At 40.3% G+C, this 23,798-nt stretch overlaps 1 protein-coding gene across 1 annotated transcript in view; it reads right to left on the bottom strand.

Moving 5' to 3' along the window:
• ntrk3b (neurotrophic tyrosine kinase, receptor, type 3b) overlaps positions 1-23,798 on the bottom strand; it is a 136,238-nt gene that overhangs the window by 68,631 nt on the left and 43,809 nt on the right. The window contains exons 6-12 of the mRNA XM_035682205.1: positions 15,726-15,880; positions 15,033-15,175; positions 12,650-12,791; positions 6,685-6,991; positions 3,111-3,124; positions 2,792-2,844; positions 1,029-1,131 (exon numbers count right to left, since the gene is read on the bottom strand). Coding sequence (XP_035538098.1) covers positions 1,029-1,131; positions 2,792-2,844; positions 3,111-3,124; positions 6,685-6,991; positions 12,650-12,791; positions 15,033-15,175; positions 15,726-15,880 — 917 coding nt within the window. The remainder of the gene's footprint in view (positions 1-1,028; positions 1,132-2,791; positions 2,845-3,110; positions 3,125-6,684; positions 6,992-12,649; positions 12,792-15,032; positions 15,176-15,725; positions 15,881-23,798) is intronic.

The following is a 23,798-nucleotide window of genomic DNA, read 5'->3' on the forward strand; positions in this document are numbered from 1 at the left end:
TCTAATCCTGTAAAGTATCTAATTAAGGGATGGCAGCGGCTAATGCTACTTTACACCATGCTTTCGGTATGAAATGAAGAACATGAATGCCTAAAGGTGGTGGCTTGCGGCGGAATGTTATTAGAACATATTTTGATTAAAGAGAAAAAAGGAACAAATGCTAGAAACCGACAGAAACGAACAGACTGGGTTTTTTTTAAAAAGGGACACAGGGACGTGTATTTTGTGAATGATACCCAAGCTGCAGCTCAAAACACCAAACACAAGCAGCCTGCCAACTGATAAGAGCTGTAGTTGGGTGGGCAAGCACTTGAACCTGAACCACAGGACCTGAGCTGCTAACATGCTCCTGCCTCTGCTCTGCTCTCTGTTCCTAGATCAGCGCTACGACTGCTTTTGCTTCTTCCACGATGCCAACACCAGAGACAAGCAAAACCTGGAGCTGATACAAAATGAAAGCTCAGCATACACAAAAGCCATATTAATCCTATTGAATTCCTCAGTATGATCGACAGCACCGAGTCTACTAATTAATTCAGGATCCCTTCTGCGATCGCTCCCAATAGCACACACAGTGAATCTATGTGGTGTATGTACAGTGCATAGACCTCGTTTGCATGCCCACTGTCCTTTAGTATTGATGTAGTTGTCTATATTAGTGCACGTGTATGGGTGACTGTAAATGCATGGCCTTCAGGAGGACTCAACTAGCACACAGCAACAAAGCTCTAGCGCCCTGCAACAGTCACTGAGACCACTCATTGTCCATTCAAAAGGGAAAAAAGCTTTATTTTTCCAAGAGAGTCCTCTTGGGGATGTGATTTAAGTGTAGTAGCGGTCCTGTAAACATGCAGTGAAAAGTAGGACTTCTACAGTAGCTACATTTGTACATTTTCTGGTGAACAAAGATTTTGATGAGAAGATTAGCTGGGGGAATAGATTCTGCACAATGATGCAACAAGCAGAAAGGCGTAAAACAGAGTTAACTGTGCGTCTGCCTTTCTGCCTGTCTATTTGTGTAGACTTACCTTTCATACCGAATTTGGAGCGCCGGCCGTATTTGTTGATGAGAACAAAAAGGACGAGGAGGAGGACGCAAGCAAAGCCTGCCAAACCCACAGCGATGGAAACCTGAGAGAAATACAGTGCTGTGTCAGACTCAGGCGGCGATCAGAGCACTGTGTGCATGATAATCCCTTCCATATCTGATCACCTTAGATAGTGCAAATCGCAGTTTAATCCACTAGATTGTGACTACTGCTTTCTCATAGATTACAGCAGTCTAAAGAAAAGTTAGACACCTGTCTTGGCTGTGATGTATTCCAGTTGACAGAATGTAATTTAAATATGATCCTCATCCACTTACAGTCTCAGTACAGTTTCCAAACTGCACTGAGACTGTAAGCCACAAGCCTGGCTCATCAAAATTATCACTATCACAGCCAGTTATTACTGATAAAATTCTGGATAAGAATAAGTACTATAAATAATGAAAATAATAAAATAAATGCCTAACAATGTAAGCTGTCTAACAAGCTGACTACCAACAGCAGTCACACAGCCTTACTTCCAAGGCTGAGGAGCATTTCATTATCTTCAATTGTTTGTAGGGTCATAGGTGACGTTAAAAAACAAAGCCCTGTTTACAACTCAAAAATCCACTGCGTATTATTTTCCCTTCTGTGTGGAAGCTGCTCCTGGTCCTTCTAACTTTAGGATATCATTAGTTGCTTTGTGCTGCTCTTTATTGGATTTAGGAAGGTTACACTCCAGCAACCTGAGTGACTTCTCCAGAGATAACAAACACATCAATGGTTAGTAGTCATCCTAAAAGAATTTTTTATAGTAAATTTAAATGGCAAAAGCTATAACCCTGTCTCTTTATTTATGTGCCCACATGGACCATCAGCTGATAAGGATGCTGACTAGCCTAGCAGCTTGACATAGCCTCTGTCTTTTAGTTATAACGTCATATAGCCTTCAAGCACATATTTAAGACCTCTTTTTACAGGATTCTGATTTTAAAACAAGCAAGCTGAAAACATTAAAAAGTCAGCCACAAACAGCAGTTTCAACCAATTCATGGAGCTAATGTTGGGTTGATTAGCTAGCTAGCTACAGCGCTCAAAGTCTGCCCACAAGAGTTGTCATTTTCGCCGGAAAAGCTGACGGCGGCGGGATAAAAATGGGACAGCTTGGATTGGCCATAGCAGGAAGAGCACAGGTGTAATTAATAACACGAAGAATGACTCACTTCCATTTAGGTAATCCAGTAAGCCATGCCAGTGACCCCAGCATGCACATAAGGGAACTGGAACCTTCACACTTCACTGACTGCAGCCATTATTAATGTTATGAATTGTCCTACACCTGTGCTGGCTGCTATGAGATGTCAAAAGGTCTGCCATTAAACATGGTTGTGTTAGCATCTCTTTCTGTCTACTGAACGAAAGTGGAGTAACTCACCAGCATTGGTTTCAAAAGACTATACAGGGTCCCCATATTACATAACATTTAAAAACAGCAGCACACACTGCAGGATAGCGTTACCATCATCAACATCATTAATGTCCAAATGTACAGCTTTGAAAAATGACTGTAACATGGTTTTGCTGTAAACACTTTGTGCCTCGGCGCTGCATGTCAACACACAGTACAAACCCCTACAAGGGTCCTTTGACAAATAAGAAGCAGTTTAGATTTGTGCTGAAACACACATCAGCTCTCAGTTGAGTCCGAGGGCAACATCTTGGGCAGCTGTTTCATAAACATCATTAAGGAGAAACCTCACCCCAAATGTATCTTCTTCTGGTCGGCCTGCACCATCTGACGGCGACGAAGGAACTGCAACACAAAAACACAAAACAGGCATCAGATTGAGATGGAAACTTTAAGGCCTATGGTTAAATCCCATGCTTATTTACAGTAAATATCTAAACAAAGCCAAATGGTTTCATTAATGTTTTGTGATCGATCTCATTGCTAGTTGAATTTTGTGCTTTCCGGATTTGTGTGCCTCTTGAGAGCTCATCGTGCATTTTATAAAGTATTGAATAAATGTTAAATCTCGTGACATGGACTAAAATTGCCTTCCTTGGATTGATGTAAACAAGGAGAAACTTGCCTTGCCCCTGTTTTGTGCCATTAAAGGTTGAGACATTGTGAGATATGTTGATGAACAATGCATTTTTATGTCTAGAGGCTGATAAAAGGCTTTCAGTTGCGGCATTGAATGCACACTCAAGTCTGTCACCTGTCACAAGACTGAGAACAAAGCCTGAAACTTGTTTTTAGCCAAACCCAAAGAGAAAAGACACTGTGGAATTTTCCTAATAATTGCACAAATGCATGCTTGTGCTTATACATACAGCGCAGTACACAAAGGCACAGACAAATTAAAACAAGCTGGTTTAGAATTATGCACAAATAGAGAAGCAGAAAAAAGCTCAGACAGCCTAGAGCACCAAATGTTAAATTAGAAAAAATAAAACAAATCAGCTGGAAAAACAACCAAGAACCAACTCAACTTGACATCTTTATGTAAAAATCTGAAGCGTGTGGACTCAAGTGGCAGAGCTCTACAGTCTACAGTACTCATATTAATGTCTCAAAATTATCCTGAAATCCATTTCTTGATGTTACATGTCACACCTTTACAAACAGGAGTTTTGGCAGACAGCAGAGGTCTGGGGAGTGTTAGGGGAAGAGGACAGAGACAGAGCCATGAAACGAAATGAGCTGGTGTCAGGGAAACTCCAGTCTGAGGCCTCCAGCCAGGACATCAGAGAGTAATTGTGGGCAAATTAATGGCCACATGGTAGACTGGCTGCCACTGGCTCAGACACACACAGTACACTAAAGTGCATTTCTGTGTGTGTGTGAGTGTGTGTGTGTGTGTGTGTGCGTGCGTGTGTGTCCTAACTACCATCCCTCTGTCCCTCCTACCCAGCCTTCATCCCTCTCTCCTCTCCTCCCTCTGCCCTCCTCTCTCCTCAGCAGTATCAGTCAGCCTGTCACTCTTCCTTCTACGCCTGAACTCCCTCACACACCGCCGCCGCTATAATGTTTCACACTCTCATCACCCAAACACCTCTCCCTCACCTGCCTCACTCCCAGGAGCTGTGTAAGTGTGCGTGTATGTGTGGCAACATGAAGTCGTTGCCTGCCTAATGCAGCTCGCCGCACAGTCAGCGTCCATCCGTCTACATCCCTGGCCATGCTGCGACTTTATAATCCATGGCTGATTAGAAAGAATGGCCTCATATGGAGATGGAAGAAGACTCTGATGAAGGTCAGAGATCAGACCAGCCTACTTTGTTTAAGCCGTCAACTGTGAGGCTTCCACAACAGCCTGAGGCCAAACCACACATCACACACAGGAGATTTACGAAGTGGCGACTGCACTGACCGCTTCACAACACGCTAACAGGGTGAGAAACTAGCTTGTTTACATTGTGGCTGGTTAGTTAGGGGTTAGGGAAGAGGTTAAATGCACGTTGAGTTGCTGATACAATTCCCTGGGGTGGAAAAAAAAAGAAAAACAGTAGAGAGAATAACTATTTCTCCACACATTGAAGATGTATACATGGGGCTATAATTAAGCAATATTCCATATGTAACAGTTTGAAGGCAGGTCCTTTTTTAACCTTCAAAACAGAAGAAGTGAAGCATAAGGAATGTATTAGAGTGTGTTTAATCCACACTGCTCTAACATAAGCTGAAATCGATAGCATATCAGGCTAACTAGATACAGTAGTAGTCCAGCAGTACTTCCAATGCCATAGAGATTTTCACACTACATTATCTCGTGGGGTCAGGTTACATTTAAACAAAAGCCCTGTTCATAAGTAGCACATGCACCCTGCAGTATGTTCTTCCTGTATGGGAGCTGGTCCTGGAAGCTACTATATCAGTTTAGGATAACGTTAGCAGCTCTGTCTTTCTCTTTATTAGATTTGGGGAATTTTCACTCCAGCAACCCCAGCCACCCCCAACACACTCTTTGACAATAAAAACAATAAAGCCTGAATCAAACCTAGGTCTTTCTTGTCCAAGCATGTAACCTCAGCAGCCAAACAGGGTTATATTAGAATCGAATAGCAGTCGGATCCTACATTTTGCCTACTATTGCACATGCTATCATACTTGCATGATAGCACAATGTCATGTTTTTAGCCATCTAGAGCATATTTAAGATTCATTTAACCAACTAATATAATAATATTATTTATGGTTATGTGCTATAAAGAGCAGTCCGCATTATGTGCCTCTGTCTGAAATATAAGACCCATTGCATCAAAAATGAGTAAGAACTAAATGGCTAAATCTGCAATTGTTATCAACAGCTGTAGTAACAAAGGAGAGCATCACTTAGCGAATGCTTGACCAAAGCCCAGCTGCTCAAGTAGAGCTGCTTATACCAACCAGCAGAAGTACACTGAGGCTGCACAGGACACCTCTCTGTGAAAGTGTATGGAAATGTATGACGGTAAAGAAGGGCATCACTGAAGGATTGTCTGAAGCATCAACTCTTCAAAAATTAAAAAATAAAGCAGAGAAGTGTTGGCTTTAGAGAACTAAAACTAGCATGAACAGTAACATGACACCAGGATGTATGAGGAATAAAACATGATACAGTGTAACATGGTATAGTGACTCAGCATTAATTCCAACAACCTGAAAAAAAGCAAGTTTATTACTCCGGTTTAAATATCTTGACTGGCTGCGCTGATCCAAGCAGGCAAAGTGAATGAGAAATGCTAACCCCTCTCTCTCTCAACAACCATTGAGATGCCCTTGAGCAGAGCATATAACCGGAACATAGCATTCAGTGATATTTTAATAATAATGCTATCAGGGTCCAGAAAATTGAGCAGCAATGCTAAGAGATGTTTATGAACTGCAACACAAAGTGACCAAATTTCTCCATGGTTACGGAAGTGTCTGTGTGTGTGTGTGCATAATGACGTCAAACAAACAAATAGTACAAAAAATAACAAATAAAAATAAAAATAGCAGGGTTAAATTGGAAAATAGAAACACTCACCTAGTTCCACTAGGTCTGCAAAAGAGAAGACAGAGAAAGTCACGCTATGTCAATAAATTGACACAAGGTATTAACCTTGGAATATTTACCATGGGGAGAAATTTGCCAGTCTTTGTGGGTTTATTCCCCCCTCCCTGTGAACTCGGGATGAACTGCAAGCGAACAATCTACCTGACTGAACTGTGGGTGAACCCTGGCTGTGATCCAGCCAGCAGGGATCAACTGCACAACTTGCACCCTGTGAAGGGAGATGTTTAATAAAAGCTAAAAGCTCCCAATAGTTGCTCCACCGAGAACGGAAGCTGGCATTTATACAACAGGTAGTTTAAACAAGAAATTAGAACTAGACGAAGACTTGCTCCAATCATTCCCAAAAAGTGGGCCATGCATGCTCTTCAGGGAGTTTCTTGGCCGTATTTCTTTTGCTCCTGTGCTTTTATTCTTATTTAAATCCTGAGGAATGTAGGCGATATTCAGGCAGTAAAAATGTGTTCATAACCCTTGTTTAAATGCCATTTTACCCATGAGTATACTCTCAATAGTAATTATGAGGACATCAACACTGCCAGCTGCCAACAGTGCATCACTTATCAACCACAAGCACAGAGAGGAATAACTACCAAGAAGAAGCGAACCACTCACCGTCGTCGTCATCTAGGATGTCGAGGAAGTGACCATACACTGTTTTGGTGACTGTTCCCAGAGGGTTGCTGGCCTCCAGAGTGTAGTTGCCGTTGTTTATGTGCGTTGGGTTCTGGAAGGTCAGACAGCCCTCCAGATAGTCCTGGTAGAAGTCCATCTCAGTTCGGATGTACTCGTTCAGGATAATCTCCTTTTGCTTGTGGAACCAGCGCAGCTTGGGATGGGGGTAACCGCGGACCGTGAACTCGATGCAGGTATCATGGCGCTGCTCAGGCTCAGCCAGTCTCAGGATCACTGGAGGAACTGCAAGAAAGAAGAAACTATGGAATTTACATGACAGATTCTAGGCATACTCTCCATCTGTAGAGGAAAGAGCAGAATGAGCAGTTCCTGGATCACTCGAAAGTTCTCTTTTCTGTCTTGAAACCCTCATCAGTTTTCCTGATTGCTTTCTGATTCCTTTTGAGCAATAACTTGAGTATTATTAAGACCTTTATGTGTTGAGAAAGTTCCACAACCCTTGGGCTGATGAAAACCTGTCCCAATTCTTTGGAAATAAAATAATAATGCAGCAGCAGACTAAACACAAAGCAGTTTTGATTTGTTGTGGAAAATATGACATTTAGGAGGCAGGTTTCTTTGCCTGGTAGTGGCAATGAGCCTTTTACCGTGTGTTACATACAGAGGGACTCCTCTTGCTTGAAACAGACAGAGGAATCTCCTCTGCATAAACAAGCACATAGCATCCTCCTCTGACATGCAGCAACACACCTCTAAATCCACAGCACTGCCAAGCTGAGAGGCAATTTATCAATTTAATACCATCAGATACATTTCATAAACAATTCATCCACTGATTTGTCTTTGCGATGAGTCACTCTTGCAGCTACATCATCAAAAGGAAATATTTGGCAGACGGCATTACCTGGCAGTCTCTCTCTGTGTCTGTTCTACATACCAGCCCCCACCAAACTCACACACACACACACACACACACATACACTCATAATACACCACTGCTTTGTCTCTAGCTGGGTCTTAACAAAGTCTGCATTTCTATAATCATGTGTGAGCAACCCTATTAATATAGCTAGAGAACGGTTGCATGTGTGTATTTATGTTTTCATTCAGCCAACCCTGCAGTTTCATGCAATGTGCTATTAAATAGTAACATGTTTTCTGATTATAATTTTAATCATGAAATAGGGTTAGGGTTAGTTAAGTCATGTATTCATTAAAAATACCAAATATTCACTGATTATTGGCACCAAATAGAGGATTTGCATAGCTGGATTAACCTGTTTGGAGGACCCAGAGCAAAATGTTGTTGTTGGTTCCCGATTATTGACTCCCCCACACCTACAGTATGACCCTCTGTGCATTGTGTATATACCTTTCCAAGCCTCCAAGTCCCCATTAACGTAAGAACAGTACACAAAAGTGACTATATGGCAGCTTCATTTTTTGCCTAGAGACCTAACCAATAATGCTACTTGGGCTTAGCTTTTCTGTGTCTCAATTTGTTTGAGGTATTTTGATCATTGCCAACTTCATTTTAGGAAAAAAGCACAATGCGAGCCACTCTAATTGTAAACACCACACTTGTGCATCATTCATAGGTGATAAATTGATTATAATTGATTTTTTATGTAAACTGAGGATAAAAGTAGCTGTTAATTACAGCTCTAGTTTTTATAACCGTTGTTGATTGTGCACCATGGATACCTCATGTTTTCAAATCCTCCAGTAAAAAAAAAAAAGGAACAAAGTATTTATTAGTGTTTGAAAGCTGTCATTTCATAAATTGCTTTTGTGATATTGTTCCTGCTAGACAATAGTGACAATAAAGTTATTCAACTGAACTAAATACTAAGGCATGTGTATGTGTGAACGTGCTGGTGTGGGGGAGTGTGCAGAGCTTTGATTTATGAGCACAGGAAGAAAGAGAAAAGAAAGAGAGAGGAGGGAAGAAGATGGGCGGTATACAGCCGTGCCACTTAAAGACATAGAGTGGAAAAGGAAAATTCTCTTGTTGATGGACAGTTAGGGGACAATCCATTTTCCCCTCAGCGTGGCTGTCAGCCCAGTCTCAGTCAATACAATACAAATCAGTGCGGCGCTCCATACTGGTCTACAACAACATGGTGTCCTTGTGGCGCTAATACAGATGACAAGCTTTGATAAATACATGCCTTTGATCAGTGAGAACACTGAATACAAGGCTAGTTGTGCAATGTTATCTAGTGGTAACAGTGGTGGCATATTTCAAATGTCATGTTCCAGCCAGACTACAGATAGGGCGTCGTGGCTGACGGTGACAGGGGAGGCAACAGTTTCATGGGGCAGATATTGTCACATATTCCCTCTGGGATGAGCCACATTGTGATTAAGATTATAACCTGTACAAGCAGCATAGTGTTATTGTGTGGAGTGTCTGGAGGGATACAGTCACCTAATTTCTTCATTAATTATTCATATTAAGAGTTAATGCTTTGCTCTACTTGTAGAGCTACTCAGGGAACAGAACAACTAACCTAAGTATTAGTTAGTGCCTTGTTCTTAATAGAGAGCTACATTGTGCCTATAGGACCAAAGGAAAAAAAACATAGTAAGTTATGCGAGTCCACAGTGCTGTAGAGCTGCTATTGTTCCAGACAGCAGCAGGACAATGGGCCTGCAGAATTTGCATTGTGGTTAATTACAGTTTCGCTAAAATAGGGGACTCATCTTTGAATGCAGAGAATGTTACTTGACGGCTGGTAATTTCCCTGTCAATCAGATTACTCCCTAATCAGAGCAGCAGTTTAAGCTATTTTATGACATTTCCAGAGACAATAGGCTGCACAGGGGAGGAAATGTAATTACCATCAGAGCATGTGGTGAAAAATTAATAAGTTAATTTGCAGCACCAGCAGAGAGTGTCAACAGAAAAAAATGCCTGGAGATGTACATCCATTGAGTGTCCGTGTGGAGGAAGCCCTGAAGACTAGATGTTGCAAAGTCAATCTGTCATTCTAGCATGGTCCTTAGCAGCTCTGCTCCAGTAGGGAGTGTTTGAATTGGTGACAAATCTCAGCTGTCCTGTAGCGTGATGCATTGCAAACAGCCACAATAGATTGCGCTCTACAACAGTAAGCTTGCTACAAAGAGAAAAACGTCAAGCACCTTTGATAAATATTGGCTTTGAATATAGTCTGTCCCACATCTGCTCAGGGCCAATCCACAGGGTAAACTTGTGTAAGAGCTGAGGTATATGCTGTAATTCATGGACTGGATATAGAGGAATATTCTGATGGTTACCTAATCATTGCTTTATCATTGCTGAGGGTTGTATTTTTTTCTTCCTTTTTCCTTTTCCGCTCAGATCAAGGCTGAGCTTTCATGTGGGCTGGAGGGTATATTCTTGCTAATTGGCTACATCAATTTCACTTGGTTTGTAACTGTGCAACACCTCATTGCATTCTAAATGTACCTGCATAATTTGGCTGTTCTGCTTGATAAAGGAGATTTTTTTTCTGTTGTAAATTATTCTCTTAGAATGTCAGCGTCATTAATGCAAGATATATTTCAGTCCCCAACACAAGTCCATCAAAGCTGCCATGAAAGACATCTTATGCAAAATAAAAACACAAGTATTCATGGCTTCAAGCGTTTGTACTGTACCAGCTACATTCTAAATAAGCGTTGTTGTTTTTTTTGTACGTTATTGCTTTTTCTCTCTGGCCAGATTTTGCCCGGTTAAATTAAACGTCAGTAATGACCATTCCTGTTAAAACTATGCACAATTCATGATATAATCTTGACTTAATAAAAAAAAAGTTGTGACAGATTTAAAAAAGGATAATTAACAAGATACGAGACAATACAGTCAATACGTCCCCTGCCTTCCATTCATTGAGCATATGCTGTTTATTAAAAAGCTTCCCACTGACATACTGTATTATCACCATTTAAGTTAATATGGCAAACTTATTAGCAAACAGTTGCTTATTTACACATCAAGTAGACATGGAGCATTATCCTGGCCACCTGATGAATGTAAATACATTCACTCTCATTTCACTGCACCAATGAGCGATCCCTTTCACATTACAAATGGTTAATTGATCCATAGTTAACATAACCATATCGGCTAAGGCAGCTTTAAATTTAAGACAGACCAGGATTTTGGTTAAATATTGAAAAAGTCAACACATGCTATCTTGCACTTCAAGTCAGGATTAAACTTTTCAGTATTTAAGACAACAATCTTTCCATAAGGTCTTAAGTTGGCTAAAATAAACATAAAAATGAATAAAAGTTAATATTGTAGGAGTTACACATTGTAGAGAAAATATGTGAAATACATGGGCATTAAACATTTAACAGAATCGATATAAACATTTCCTCATTAAGTTGATAAAAAGATAATTACATCCCGTGCAAAGATATTTACAAATGCAAATACGGGCCAAATGAATACATTATTACCTCTGACTGGTGTTAGCTCTTCACTATGGTCAGTCAAATTCAAAGCCAGAAGATCTACTGTCTTTAAGCCTATATAGCCAGCCCAGCTTGTTTTGGCCCTGACCAAATACCGTAGATACAGTAGCTGTAGGACAGTGATTTATGCCTCACAAAATGATTGAGTAGCAGAAGCCTCACAATGAAGCTGTAAAAATCACTGACAGTTAAGACCATTTGTTCTGCAAGTTGTGCTGTTTTATGGTATACTGGATTACAATAATCTTACCAGCCTGTACCGAACTATGCCAGATTTTACCAAACCATGGTAGTCCCCAGTTGACGGGCTCTAATGTGGATAAGCCACTAGCTCAGTGGTCGGCAACAAGATTTCATTCCAAGCAATCACTACACCAGCAGGGTTCACTGATTAGTGCATCTAACAACAGAGCAACCTAATTTTACATTTTAGGCATTTGAGCCTTATTCAGAGTATCCACTCCAAGAAGGAGCAAATAAGATATAATACCCTAGAAACATGACTATTGATGGAGACAATGGAGAGAGATGTAGTGGTGATTGAATTGATAATATTTCAGTTATTGCATGCTTGATGGAGGTGGTTTTTCAGTACAGATGTTCACACTACATTTAAAACTCAGCATTTAAACCTGAGAAAAAATAATGACACACTCCATTTTTACACACTTGCTCACGGCATTGCTCTAGGGGAGGTAATACTGGTCAGTCAGTCTTTGGTCCAGATTGAATTATCTTGACTTTTCCTCTAGCGCCATGGTGTCGACATATTTGGCATTTAGGGAAGTGTTTTGACAGCTATTGGATGGATTGCTATGAAAGTTCGTACAGATATTAATGTTTCCCATAAATTGTAATATGTTGGGCAATCCCTTAAGCTTGCTTGCGCCATCATCATTGCTAAGCTAATGAAATTCCCATGAGCCTCAGCTGCACTTTTTAATGCTAATTAGCAAATATTATGCTATCACACTAAACTAAAACGATGACAAGGTAAACATTATACATGCTTAACATCACAATTAGCATTAGCATTGTTGTTTTTGTTTTTCTTATGCCACTGTGGTGACATGGTAACATTATCCGCACACACCTCAGGCCAAGCTACTTAATTTCATTTTAAACAAAAGGCATTTTAGATGTTTCACTATTTACCTTGATTATATTAAACCTAAACTAGATTATAATTAAAACAAATTAGTCGGAACCTGCACATAATACATGGGCAGCATAATGACCCTCTGAATCTTAAAGCAATACAGGGAATAATCATTTTAAGGGAATAATATGTTCTTATTAATATTAAAATGTAAGCGACCACAACCTGTAGTGTAAATGTGAAATGTTTGTCATTGGTCATGAGTTACTGCGTCCATTATGGGCTTAAATGTAGCTTACACCTCACTCCTGTCCCTTCTGCCGTCCACGGCCAGAGTTTCCTTAGATTTAATCGTAGAAAACAGAAATCCAACTCACATTGTACGTTGAGCTGGATGGACGAGTTGGTCATCCCCACCACGTTCTCTGCAATGCAGGTCAGCTGGAAGTTGTTGTCATCTCGGCTGATGTTGAACAGAGTCAGGTTGATAGAGTGGATGTTCGGCCAGTATACATTGGACTAAGGAAAGAGGATGAGAGATGCAGATTTTAGGACTGTGAAGGATATACACACCATAATTAATATTACCGGAGATTAAATTATCTGTAATTACTGAATTGCAATTAAAGTTCATTATTGATTCATTAAATAAAATAGAATAAAGTGAAGTACACACTACCAGTAGTAATTAGTCTCTGCAGCGATCTAGCCTGATCTTACTACTGGCAAGAATGTAAAGAGTGATATACTGCAATTTTTGGCACTAATTGGACTAACTGATTCACAGCTTTTCACCTTTAGGTAGCCAACTACAATGCTTATGCTTCCCTTCTTGTCCTCAGTTGGCCAGGTTCCCTAAGACTTCACTTTCATCTGTAAAGTCACTGCAAGCATTAAAGACACAGATGACAAATGCAGCCACACAGCAATTTCAGAAACTGCTGTTTTCCTCCTCATGCTGTTTATCTCTGCTGTTGTTGTTGCTGTGGCGTCCCTGGGGCCTGTCTCAGGGAGCCAGATTAGCAGGTTAGCCAGCTCACTGTGGGTTCAACCCAGGCCTCTCAGTCTTACAAAAGTATCTTATTTTGAGCATGGTAGATCATCATAGTAACATATACCAAACAGTTACAAGAGCTACAAAACAGCTTAAATCGAGGCCCTGTTCTTCATATGTGAATAAGTGAGTTAGCTTGATGTGACATACAGCCTGGATATTTCAGTTTGTCAAAGTAGCCTTTGAAATTTATCTGGAGCTGTTGTCACAGCAACATGTCCTACAGCCCAAATCTACAAAAGTCCATGCTAATTCACAGTTAGCTGGATCATGATTGTAGGTTTTTAGGATTAAGTCACATAAATGAACACATTTTTTGATACAGTGTGATAGAATTATGATTTTAGATGAGAATATGCAGAATAATCAGAAACCACTACAATCTGTTGGTATCACAATTATTTTTTTTCAATTAAGAGTTAAATACCTATACATGATGAATTACAAAATGAAATAAAACAGGTGCACTAAAAAAAAACAACCAATTCAAATTTAGTTTTACATAATATGAGCAAAAAGATATAACCTCAACTGAAAGCTTCTGAGTGTTAAAATACCAGTGGACCCAGAAAACATTAATTAAATGGTAGAGGTTATATATGGATATGGGTTTTTTAATGGCCAGTGCCAATGCTGATATTTAGAGAGCAGGGCTGCCAATGGCCAATATCAAAACAAAGAAAAGTCATGTTTAATTCTGCTCTTCTGTATAGGGAATTCAGGTATATGTTTACAGTAGGATACATGAGAGTTATAGTACAGGGCTTGAAAACCAACTTTTTTACCTCCTTCCCAAAAGTCACAGGGGGGAGCGCTAACACTGTTCCACAGCAGCCACTCTGACAATGCCGCCTGCAGATGAGTCTGAAGACATTTGTTGTTTATCAGCCTTGTGAGCACAGACATCGGCCAATGCTGATTGTCTCAAAATGGCAGATAATCGGACGGATTAATCGTCCAACCCGTCTATCACTATTAGATGGTTCAAGTATGACGTTATGATGGAAATCTGTCACACTAAAATTAATATAATGTACTTGCAATTGTTTAGATTGTTATCAGTGGTTTCCAATAGATTTTGCTTATCACCCCTTACAAACGGCAGCGCAAACAAATCAATCATATTTCAATTGTGTCTGAGTTCCAAATAGATATTTTTCCTCTTTAATTTCTGAGATGGTTTCATTTAATTAACTTTCCAAGACCCAAATAAGTCATATTATCCAATATTTATCCAGTAGGTTGGAAATATGAATATAATTTTGCACAGCAGAATGTTTTCTTCTTTCCTTACCTCATCATTAATCATCTCATCACTCTTCAGATTTAAGTTGTGACCCTTTTTCACAGCAGCCATTTTGACATGAAGCAGTAGGGTAAACACAGGTTTTACGAATTATACTAATTAAGGGACCATTCCATTAAGTGTAGCAGAGCCTTTCTAGTGAGCCTACATGCACAATAGCAGCACCCTGACTCTGTTTGACCTAACAGAATTGAAACTTCATTGGTAACACCTGTGTTTTCCCTACTATTTCATGTCAAAATGGCCGCTGTGAAAAAGGCCTATAGTGGCCATGGAAGAAAAATGAAATTCAAATCATTAGATGGCATTCTGTCATCTTTCAGTGTCATTGAAGCTGTAAAACTATAAAAGCACAATGAATTCACAGCTGTTTGTATGTGTGCGAGTGTGTGTGTCTGACCAGGTGTGTGTTGATGGAGTGCAGGCCGCCGACAGTCCAGTCCACTTCAGGCAACGGCGATCCAGATCCATTGCAGCTCACAGTCACATTGTCGCCCTCCATCACCAACACGCTGCTGTGGCTCACACTGATCTCTGGCAAGTCTGACAACACACACATGCAAATACACACACAGTGTGTGTTCATGTTAATGTGCACCTGTCACTGCCTGTGTCTACATATTTTCACACCAAATCAATTAATCACTTTTCATTAATGTAACAAAATTAATACAAAGGAGGAAGTGGGATACACACACACACACACACTAGATTTCTCAGGGATGAGTCACCACCAGGAGATAATACTGCAGAGTCTACAGCCCCTGTCAGAAGCAACACACAGCTCCTCACATCAGATTCACCCTCTGAACTCTGTCATACCTCCTCCCCTTCTCGCCTCCACTCGTCTCCCTGCTCCTCTTCTGCTTCCTCCATTTCACCTTTAACCCTTTCCTCCCTTCTCCTGCTTTTCCTGTCTTCTTCCGTCTGACATTCTCGTTTTTTACCCTTCGCTTGTTTCCTTTTCCTTTGCTGTCCTCCTTTCTACCCTTTTCCTCCCTCCATCTTCCCCATGCTGCTACCTTTTTTTTCCCCTCTTCACAGATCACACCCTCCCTCCTCCTCCTCCTCCTCTTCCTCCTCCTCCTCTTACCACAGTTGTGGATGTACATGTTGTGCAGTCGTATCTTGGAGGCTCCGTTCTTGCAGTACAGCTGCTGGGTATGGAGCCCGGCTTCTCCTCTCTGCTGCCACAGCTGGATCCAGCGAATATCACAGCCGCAGTCAAACACCACGCCATCCAGACGCCTTGAAACACAATTCACACAAAGAAACAGCATAATCAACAATGACAGTAACACCAGTTCATCCAGCAGGGATGTAACGCAAAGTTACTACCTGTATCTGTTTGTCACAAACATATCTGGGGCCATATTGCATGATTTATGTTTAAAAGCTGGAGGTTGTGTATATAATGTGGAGGAGGCACAGATGAATGTGAATGCGATGTGAATCTGCCTATGATAAATTGAAAAAGCTACTGAGAAACCGCAGGCTTTATCAGCTCATTGGCCACATTTTAAATAATAATTTTAGAATCATAAAAAAAAGTGGTAGACGGTCCAGATGAAAAGAGAGTTGGCCTGAAGTGTCTACAACAAAATTTTGAAAGCTGTCAACAAAAATTGCAAATGCTCTGCCGGCTAATTTGGATTTCTGAGACAGTCCCCAACTAGTGTCAAGTTCCTAAAATGCCAGGCTTTATTATTAAGTGAATAAGACAGACAGATTGTGCACTGGTTCCCAGCAAATCCTGCTAACATTATCAGTTTAAATATGTCCCAGTGGTTACAAGGGACAGTACGAGCATTTTTATCTCTGTTGTCTCTCGTCGCCCAATGTAATCTCGGCATCATTAAAAATGAGGCTTCACCCCTCGATGTATTCCCAAGAAGTAAATAAAGGTTGAATGAATAAATCTTTATGGTTCTGACCTGAGGTTATTAATGCCAAGGTTAGCTTGACAACAGCCCTGGACTGACATTGTGTTTTCACGTTGTTTCACCGAACCAGAGCAGTGTGGAGAGGCAGAGCTGTCTAATACACCCAGCATGTTATGTTCATGGTTTTAGGAAGGGGATATACAGTAATTGTTTACGATTAACTTCTCTATTAGCAACAGCAAGAGAGGAAGCAATAACAATCTCCAGCTGCACGAAAAGGACCATTACTGACAACAGTGGAAAATGAGCAACATTCTTCACAATATCAATAATTACGATATAATTACAAAGTGTCAATAGTAAAAATCAACAATATAATTGAGTGACTCATACAGAACACCCTGGCATTTAAGACAGATGTTTTATAATAGTTGTATTTATTCCAATTAACAGTCAAGAAGAAAAACAATGAAGGCCTACACTGTGGTATTCAAATGTGAGAAGGTCAAGGGTCAAAGCAGTGTTCAGGCTATCAGTCTCTGGCTGCATTAGCGGCAGACAGGTATCATTACGCGCCTCTGTGCGTACATTTCATTCTCACAGCAGCGTGCACCAGAGACTCACATTATTCAGCACTGTACACCAACCTCTGCATTTTGCATATGTCCAATTTGGAGGCTGTGATTGGCCAATTTTGTCAAGATGAATGCCTGTCCAAATGTCCTTGACAGAGGTCAATAAGATATTGCAGGATGCATGAATAATGTATGCGGTACGTCCACCATGCCATATAAAGTAATGAGAATAGATTTCCTCAGGTGGATCTCGCTTATTATCAGGTGCTCACTGATCTGATACCGCAGTCAGAGCCTTTTCATATTCACTATATGACAGCATACTCACTGACCTAACATGCTACAAGGAAGGGACACTTGCACATCTACTCTCTTTTTGGGGTATATTACGCAGGAAAAACAATGACAGATATCTAAATGTGAACAAACTCATTCTGTCCTCGTGTCTTCAACTGCAGGCAGATATTTGTGTTTTGATTATAGGACAAAACCATTTTTCTTTTCTGATGAATGTTTCCATATAAGATGAGAAAATAAACCATATGGTACTTTTGAACAGAGGGGATTTACTAAGACAAAGAGAGAGCTGTAGGATAACTTTCCCTATTGCAGATGTACTTTTTGTTGTGAATAAATGCAGCAAAATATTTTCTTCAGAAGGGATCGCACAGACCATTTACGTGAATACTTTTCAGATATTATCTCAGGCAGATCATACTTTATCATTCCTACAATAGTGCATGCATATATGGCAATAGGCGGGAATTCAGAAACACTGAGGTCATGAGTTGAATCCCACAGCATTTCCTCTTTTAGAAACTAACAAATGCTCATAAATCAACACAATGAACTAAACTCTAACTATAATAACTGTCTGCACTGTCTCTATCGCCCCTATTATCAGTACGAGAGTATTTCTTAGCAGGAAACGTTTTGGGAAGTAATTAGTGAATCACTGACCCAAAAGTTCAAACATTACCATTTTATTTGCCAACACAAGGGTCTAAATGGTGTTTCAAAAGTCTCTCCACACTATCAGGAGGAGTTAACATTGAAATTCTGATGGAAAAACTCTATTCAGTTTGTTGGCCTAGAAGCAGTCAAATATAAATATAGTGAGTCTAAAAATACTGGAATCAGCCTCATTAATAATCAGTAAGTTTACTTTTTTAAGAATGTCACAACAAATGCATGCATATTCAGCAACATGTTGGACAAACTTTATTTGTGCTATGAAAACTACCCTGTGTGTAGCACAGAAAAGTTGATTCCACAGACAGGTAGCTCTCTACATGTTGCTGAAGAGGAGAATTTCACCATTAAAAGGTTTTCATTTAATGTTGAGCAAGTCAAACCACATGGGATTAAAGCTCACCAGAGCAGGGCGGCCCAGGCTTTCCCCCTTTATACTGTAATTATGTTAATTGTTAATAAGAACCACCACCTCCATACATTACCCACTATTCCTCTGGGCAGAGCTGATCAGGGCCAGCATGCAGCCGTACAGATACAGAAAAAAGCAGGATATTGCACATAAATGAAAAAGCACTACCCTGCATTTCAAACGTGTGCCCAGGCTGTACAGTACAGCAACATGGTTGTGATTTTACAACTCCAGCATCTAAACGAGTCATGAGACAACAAAAGAAAAAAAAAAAACGCAGAAAACTGACAGCTGGAAGTTGATAAATGTCTGAAGGAGAGCAGATTAGACTTAGAAAAGAATAAAAGCAAACAGCAGTGTGACCCCAGATACAGAGAGCGAACAGCATGGTGTTTCCTTGAAGCTGGCTAACGATCCACCCCGCTACTCCAGAGGAGAGCTAATGATCACCACCGGAGGCTGTTTTTCTGGGAAATGTACACACAGGTGCTTGTGTGGCTGAGGAGCCGCGGATCACAAGCAACGATAAGCTATATACCGCATTGTTGCTCGCACGCTTTGATCTCAGCTGGAATGCTCCGCTTCCTCTCCTTACACTGTTGTCAGGCATTATTTTAGGTGTTTAAATCCTGTGTGTTTAATAAATTGCCTTATTTGGCACATTTTACCACCGTGCTACTGATGTTGGGTGTGTCTGTAGGTTGTGTTTCCTGTGATGCCTGGCTTTGTGGTAATTCAGCAGAAAGATGTGTAGTTACTGTAGTTGCTCTAGGTGCTCCCCTTGTCACATTGTTAGTCACTTCTACTACAATACAGCATACCCACGTTATTTGTGAATCTATCTCTCACTAGTAGTAAGCAAGCTTTATCTACAAGTTGGTTCCTTGTTTAGTATTTCTGTGTGGCTGTACAGGCTCAATTCTGATCTTTGCTCGTGGCCAAAATGTGTCTCTAAAGCCCAGACAGAATGGTGGATGCACGGGCAACAGTGCCAATTTGTTCATTATGTTTTATTAATAATATTATTTGCAGCTTTCATTACTTTTGGACCTGAATCTCTGCTGTTTGGAGTTTAGCTCATGTTCTTACTTTCATCTAATAGATTTTAGCTTCGCTGTTTACAGACCCCTAGCCAGTGAAAACTAAACAGACCATACCCCCAAGCCTGGGCAGCCTGTGTTGTTGGATTTTCCTTTCCTTTCTTTCTTCATTATTCATAAAAAAAATGCTATTTCTAGTTTATTTCAATGCAATTATTGGCGAAATTCAGACATAAATTGTTGAAATAATTACTTCCAGCAAACTGGAATACTGTATGTATTACAAAACACTGACTTTAGAGTTTACTTTCCAAAACTGTACAATAAAAAATATACATATACATATATATATATATATATATAGTCTGGTCAAGGTCAGTCTGAACAGGAATGGCTTGAATCTCAAATGCTTTTTAATTAACAGTGTCGACAATAAAAAAAAGGAAAGTTAAAAAACAAAACAATAATATATGTATAACAATGCATTCTGACTTTGGATGTGACTTTTCCTTTAATTAATTTTAATTTTAATTAATGATAATCTTTGTAATTGGTTAAGGGGAAGGGGCCTATGTGAGTTTGTGTTACTAATTAAAAATTTCCTTGTACTCACAATATACAGTACAAAGGAAGAGATTGGGGAATATTGGGTCAGTCTTTACTTTTGCAGCCCAGTGCTGGCAGTAGTGGTGAGGTTTTAGCACCGAGACTTGGACCAGTATAGGCTAGGTTTGGCATTTTCAAAAAATAAGATGCTGCTCGACGCACGTGTGTACATGTGCACACCTTCCGAGAGACAAAGGGGGCAAAAGAGGCAGACAGAAAGCAGACTATTAAGATATTGGTTTGAGGGAATCACCGAGTCATTGTATTACTCAAACATCATTCACATAACAATATTGTTTGTACTTGGCTATCAGCCAACCATCAAATTGCGAGCTGTTGTCCCGAGGTCTCTCTTTGGGTAACTTGCACACTCTCTTATTCCCCACTCTGCCTTACCCCAAAGACTGAGTGAGGATTATCAATACAGATAAACTAGTTTAGTTTTAATGATCACAGAATAGAATCTTCAGATACAGTGAGTTTGCAGAAAACTAACTGTGCTGCGCGTGAAGCAGATCAGATCTGGCTCAGCGCCGGTATCTCTGCCACATGAAAAGTCAATAGCTATTGTATACCTAGCATGCTCGACCACCCGTCATTCACTAAAACAAACCCCACCGTCTTTCTGTTAATTATACTGCCAGGAGAGACTCCGGTTTTACTCCACATCAGCAAAACTCAGCAGCAGCAGGTGTTTGATCTCCCCTCAGACTGGCAGCCAGGGAGTTGCAGGCACAGTGGGTGGGGGACAGCAATGCAACCAGTTGGGTGTGATGCTAAAAGGTGTCCCCAACAGAGCTGAAGCAACTGAACAGTGGTTCTGCATACGGAAAAAAAAATAAGCGACTCAAAATGTGCTGCTGGGTTGGGGTGGCCCGACTTCAGTCCGATTGGCCATGGCCACCACAGGCCACTCCCCTGCTGCACAATTGGCCAAGGTGCTAGTATATGAGGGTTATAGAGTAGAAGAATAGTAGCTGTTTATTTGGTTTGGAGAAATTCACAAATACTTTAAAAATAGGAAAATTCCATGTCTTCTCAATGGATCAGCTGGAGAGCATGCTGACTTTTTGCTTCGTCAGTGTAGCTTTAGCCTTATTCTTATAGCATTTATCTTGTATGCAGCCATCATATAGAACTGCCAGGGGTTGCTGTAGACCTAAAACCGCCAATGGGTAAAATTGACCCACTATTAGAATGCACTGATTTTCAAGTACAAACAGTAGGTGACTTGTTTGATTTGATGATTGATTTTTAACAGGTGGATGGACCAATGGGAGCACCACCCTGCCCCGACACCACCAGTATTTTTATACTGCTTATTTTTCAAAACACACCGTAGTTTTAATGGTATTTACTTTCCCTTGAAAAATGTAACCGTAGCAGATGAGCGTAGTAGGGTCAGTGCAGGTTTAGTTCCTTACTCACATTACTTGCTCTACTTCCAGGATACAAACATCGACAGTAAAAACTATACTATTTGTAGTCATGCCTCATGTAAACTATTTGGTTATAGAGGTGTCTTGGTCTGAGGGAGTATTTTCAGCAGTACAGATGCTACTGAATGATCATAAAAATATTATAGGAATATTAAAAGAATTCTACACACAACTGTTTGTCTATGATCTTATCGCTTTTCCGCAATACTTGTTGCTATTTGTCACTTTGATTATGAAAATGATACTACTCTATAGAGTATATAGGCCACAACATAGAATTGACTATTTACAGTATATAGGATATACATAGCAGGCATTGAATATAGTATTCAACAGTGCCAATGATGATAGAATGAGCTGTTTTTATCTACAGATGGAGCAGGTTGTCTTTTACAGAGTCTGCCATGTTGAACTGACATGTTTCTACAGTAGCCCAGAACAAACAAAGCAAACACTGGCTCTGGCGCTTGGCGATTTTTGCAAGTTTTTTCAATCTTTGATGCAAAGCATTCATTGCTGTTGGGTTTCTGCACTGCACTTCACATAGATCACCTGTCAATCAAACAGTGTGGCCGGTACTGTCATTATTATTATAGCATGGAAAAGAGATAATCTAGCTGTCATGCTATCAAATTGGCTTGTCTTGAAGCAGTTGACTGACAGTCGGCCATCTATTCATAGGCAATAGACTGTATAAGCAGATGTACCAATGAACTGGTCTCATTTTTACTGCATGTTTGCTACAACACTGCTGCACTGTTGCTCTTCTTCTGTTAGAAATGACAAATTATGTTCAGTTTTCATTGAACAGCAGGAGGTAGAGAAATTAGAGTTTTAAAACAATCAGGGGGAATAAATAGGGAAAAAAACTGAGAGTTGACTCAACCGATGTCAGATTTAATACTCTTTTCGTCAGCAACAGCTTTTACAACATAAGCATTTTCCCCTGATCCTGCTAAATTTGCTTAACAGTTGCTTTTACCACACCACACTTAGTGTGTATCATTGCTTCACCACACTCCTGTTGTCGCTGGACCAGTTCCATCATTCTCACGCTGTATCTTCTGCTTATGTCATGGATAAAGTGCTATGCTGCAAATACTAATAAATCACCGATTTGTCCCATCATTGCTTTTCTGTAAGGTTGCAGCCACTTTGCCAGTCAGCACCCCTGCAGGCTCTCTCTCTGCCTTTTTTCAAACCTCTACTGCCTTTTTTTTTTTTTTGTCTGAGGAGCCAGACCTGACTTTGGCTTATCGACAACACCACCTGCACTGCAATCATGTAGAGGAGAGGGGACACCTGAGTCAGGTCAGGAAAGGCTCCAGGTAGGAAAAATGGACAAAGTGAGCAGGAGTGTCCAGAGGCAGTTTCTTCAGAGTCATAGATTTGAGCGGCGACTCTTCAGATACTTTTGGAGGATAGACATTTTGAGAGTTGCTGTATGTGTATATTCATAGTATATTCAGGGTGGATGATATAGTGATATCTATTGTAGTCTGAAATGTATAGTGTACTGAATCTTCATTTTATTTAACGGGATGGATACTACAAGATTGATTCTAAACATTCATACCGATTGTATATTCTGTCATAATTGTTTTTGCTGTATCTTAAAAAAGAACTACAATGCAACACAAACCAGCTGACTGTCACCCTCAGAAACCACATCCTTTATGGGTTTGTTACACCCAACAAAGCCCAAAGTTGCTCTCGAAAAGTAACAGGCTGCTTTGTTGCCATATAGGGCGTTCATTTTGTTTCCAGCCACATGAGGCAGCTGTTTTCAGCAATAAAGCTTCAAAATACACTACCAACTCAGGACCAAGTGACAGAGTTAGTTGGTGGCTAGCTGGTAAACATACAGCACTGAGCTGCTTTCGGGACATGTTTGTCTGAAGTTGTTGGAGACCAAAAGAATAAAAAGGAGGGTGAATATATCTAGCTGTATAAATAAGCCCAGTAGGGCTTCAGTCACTAGTCAAATGCTTTGCTTTTCAAAGTGGTGCACTGGTGGTTGTGTTATTGCATTTCTGGTGATGAAGTGACATTTTGGTGTTGATTTGAACCTTTTCTGCCTGCTGAGGAAATATCTCACATTTACAGAATTCAGAGAGCTGTATCTAGAGTGACTTAAAACACCCAATGGTAGTCACATTAAAGGAGAGTAAAGGATTGAGGACATTCAAAAATACATCAAAATACAATTTTAAATGTGAGCGTGAGCTAGGTTAGAATA

The sequence above is a fragment of the Morone saxatilis genome, unplaced genomic scaffold, assembly GCF_004916995.1.
Source record: "Morone saxatilis isolate NCDOM2014 unplaced genomic scaffold, NCSU_SB_2.0 Contig11, whole genome shotgun sequence".
Taxonomy (NCBI): domain Eukaryota; kingdom Metazoa; phylum Chordata; class Actinopteri; family Moronidae; genus Morone; species Morone saxatilis.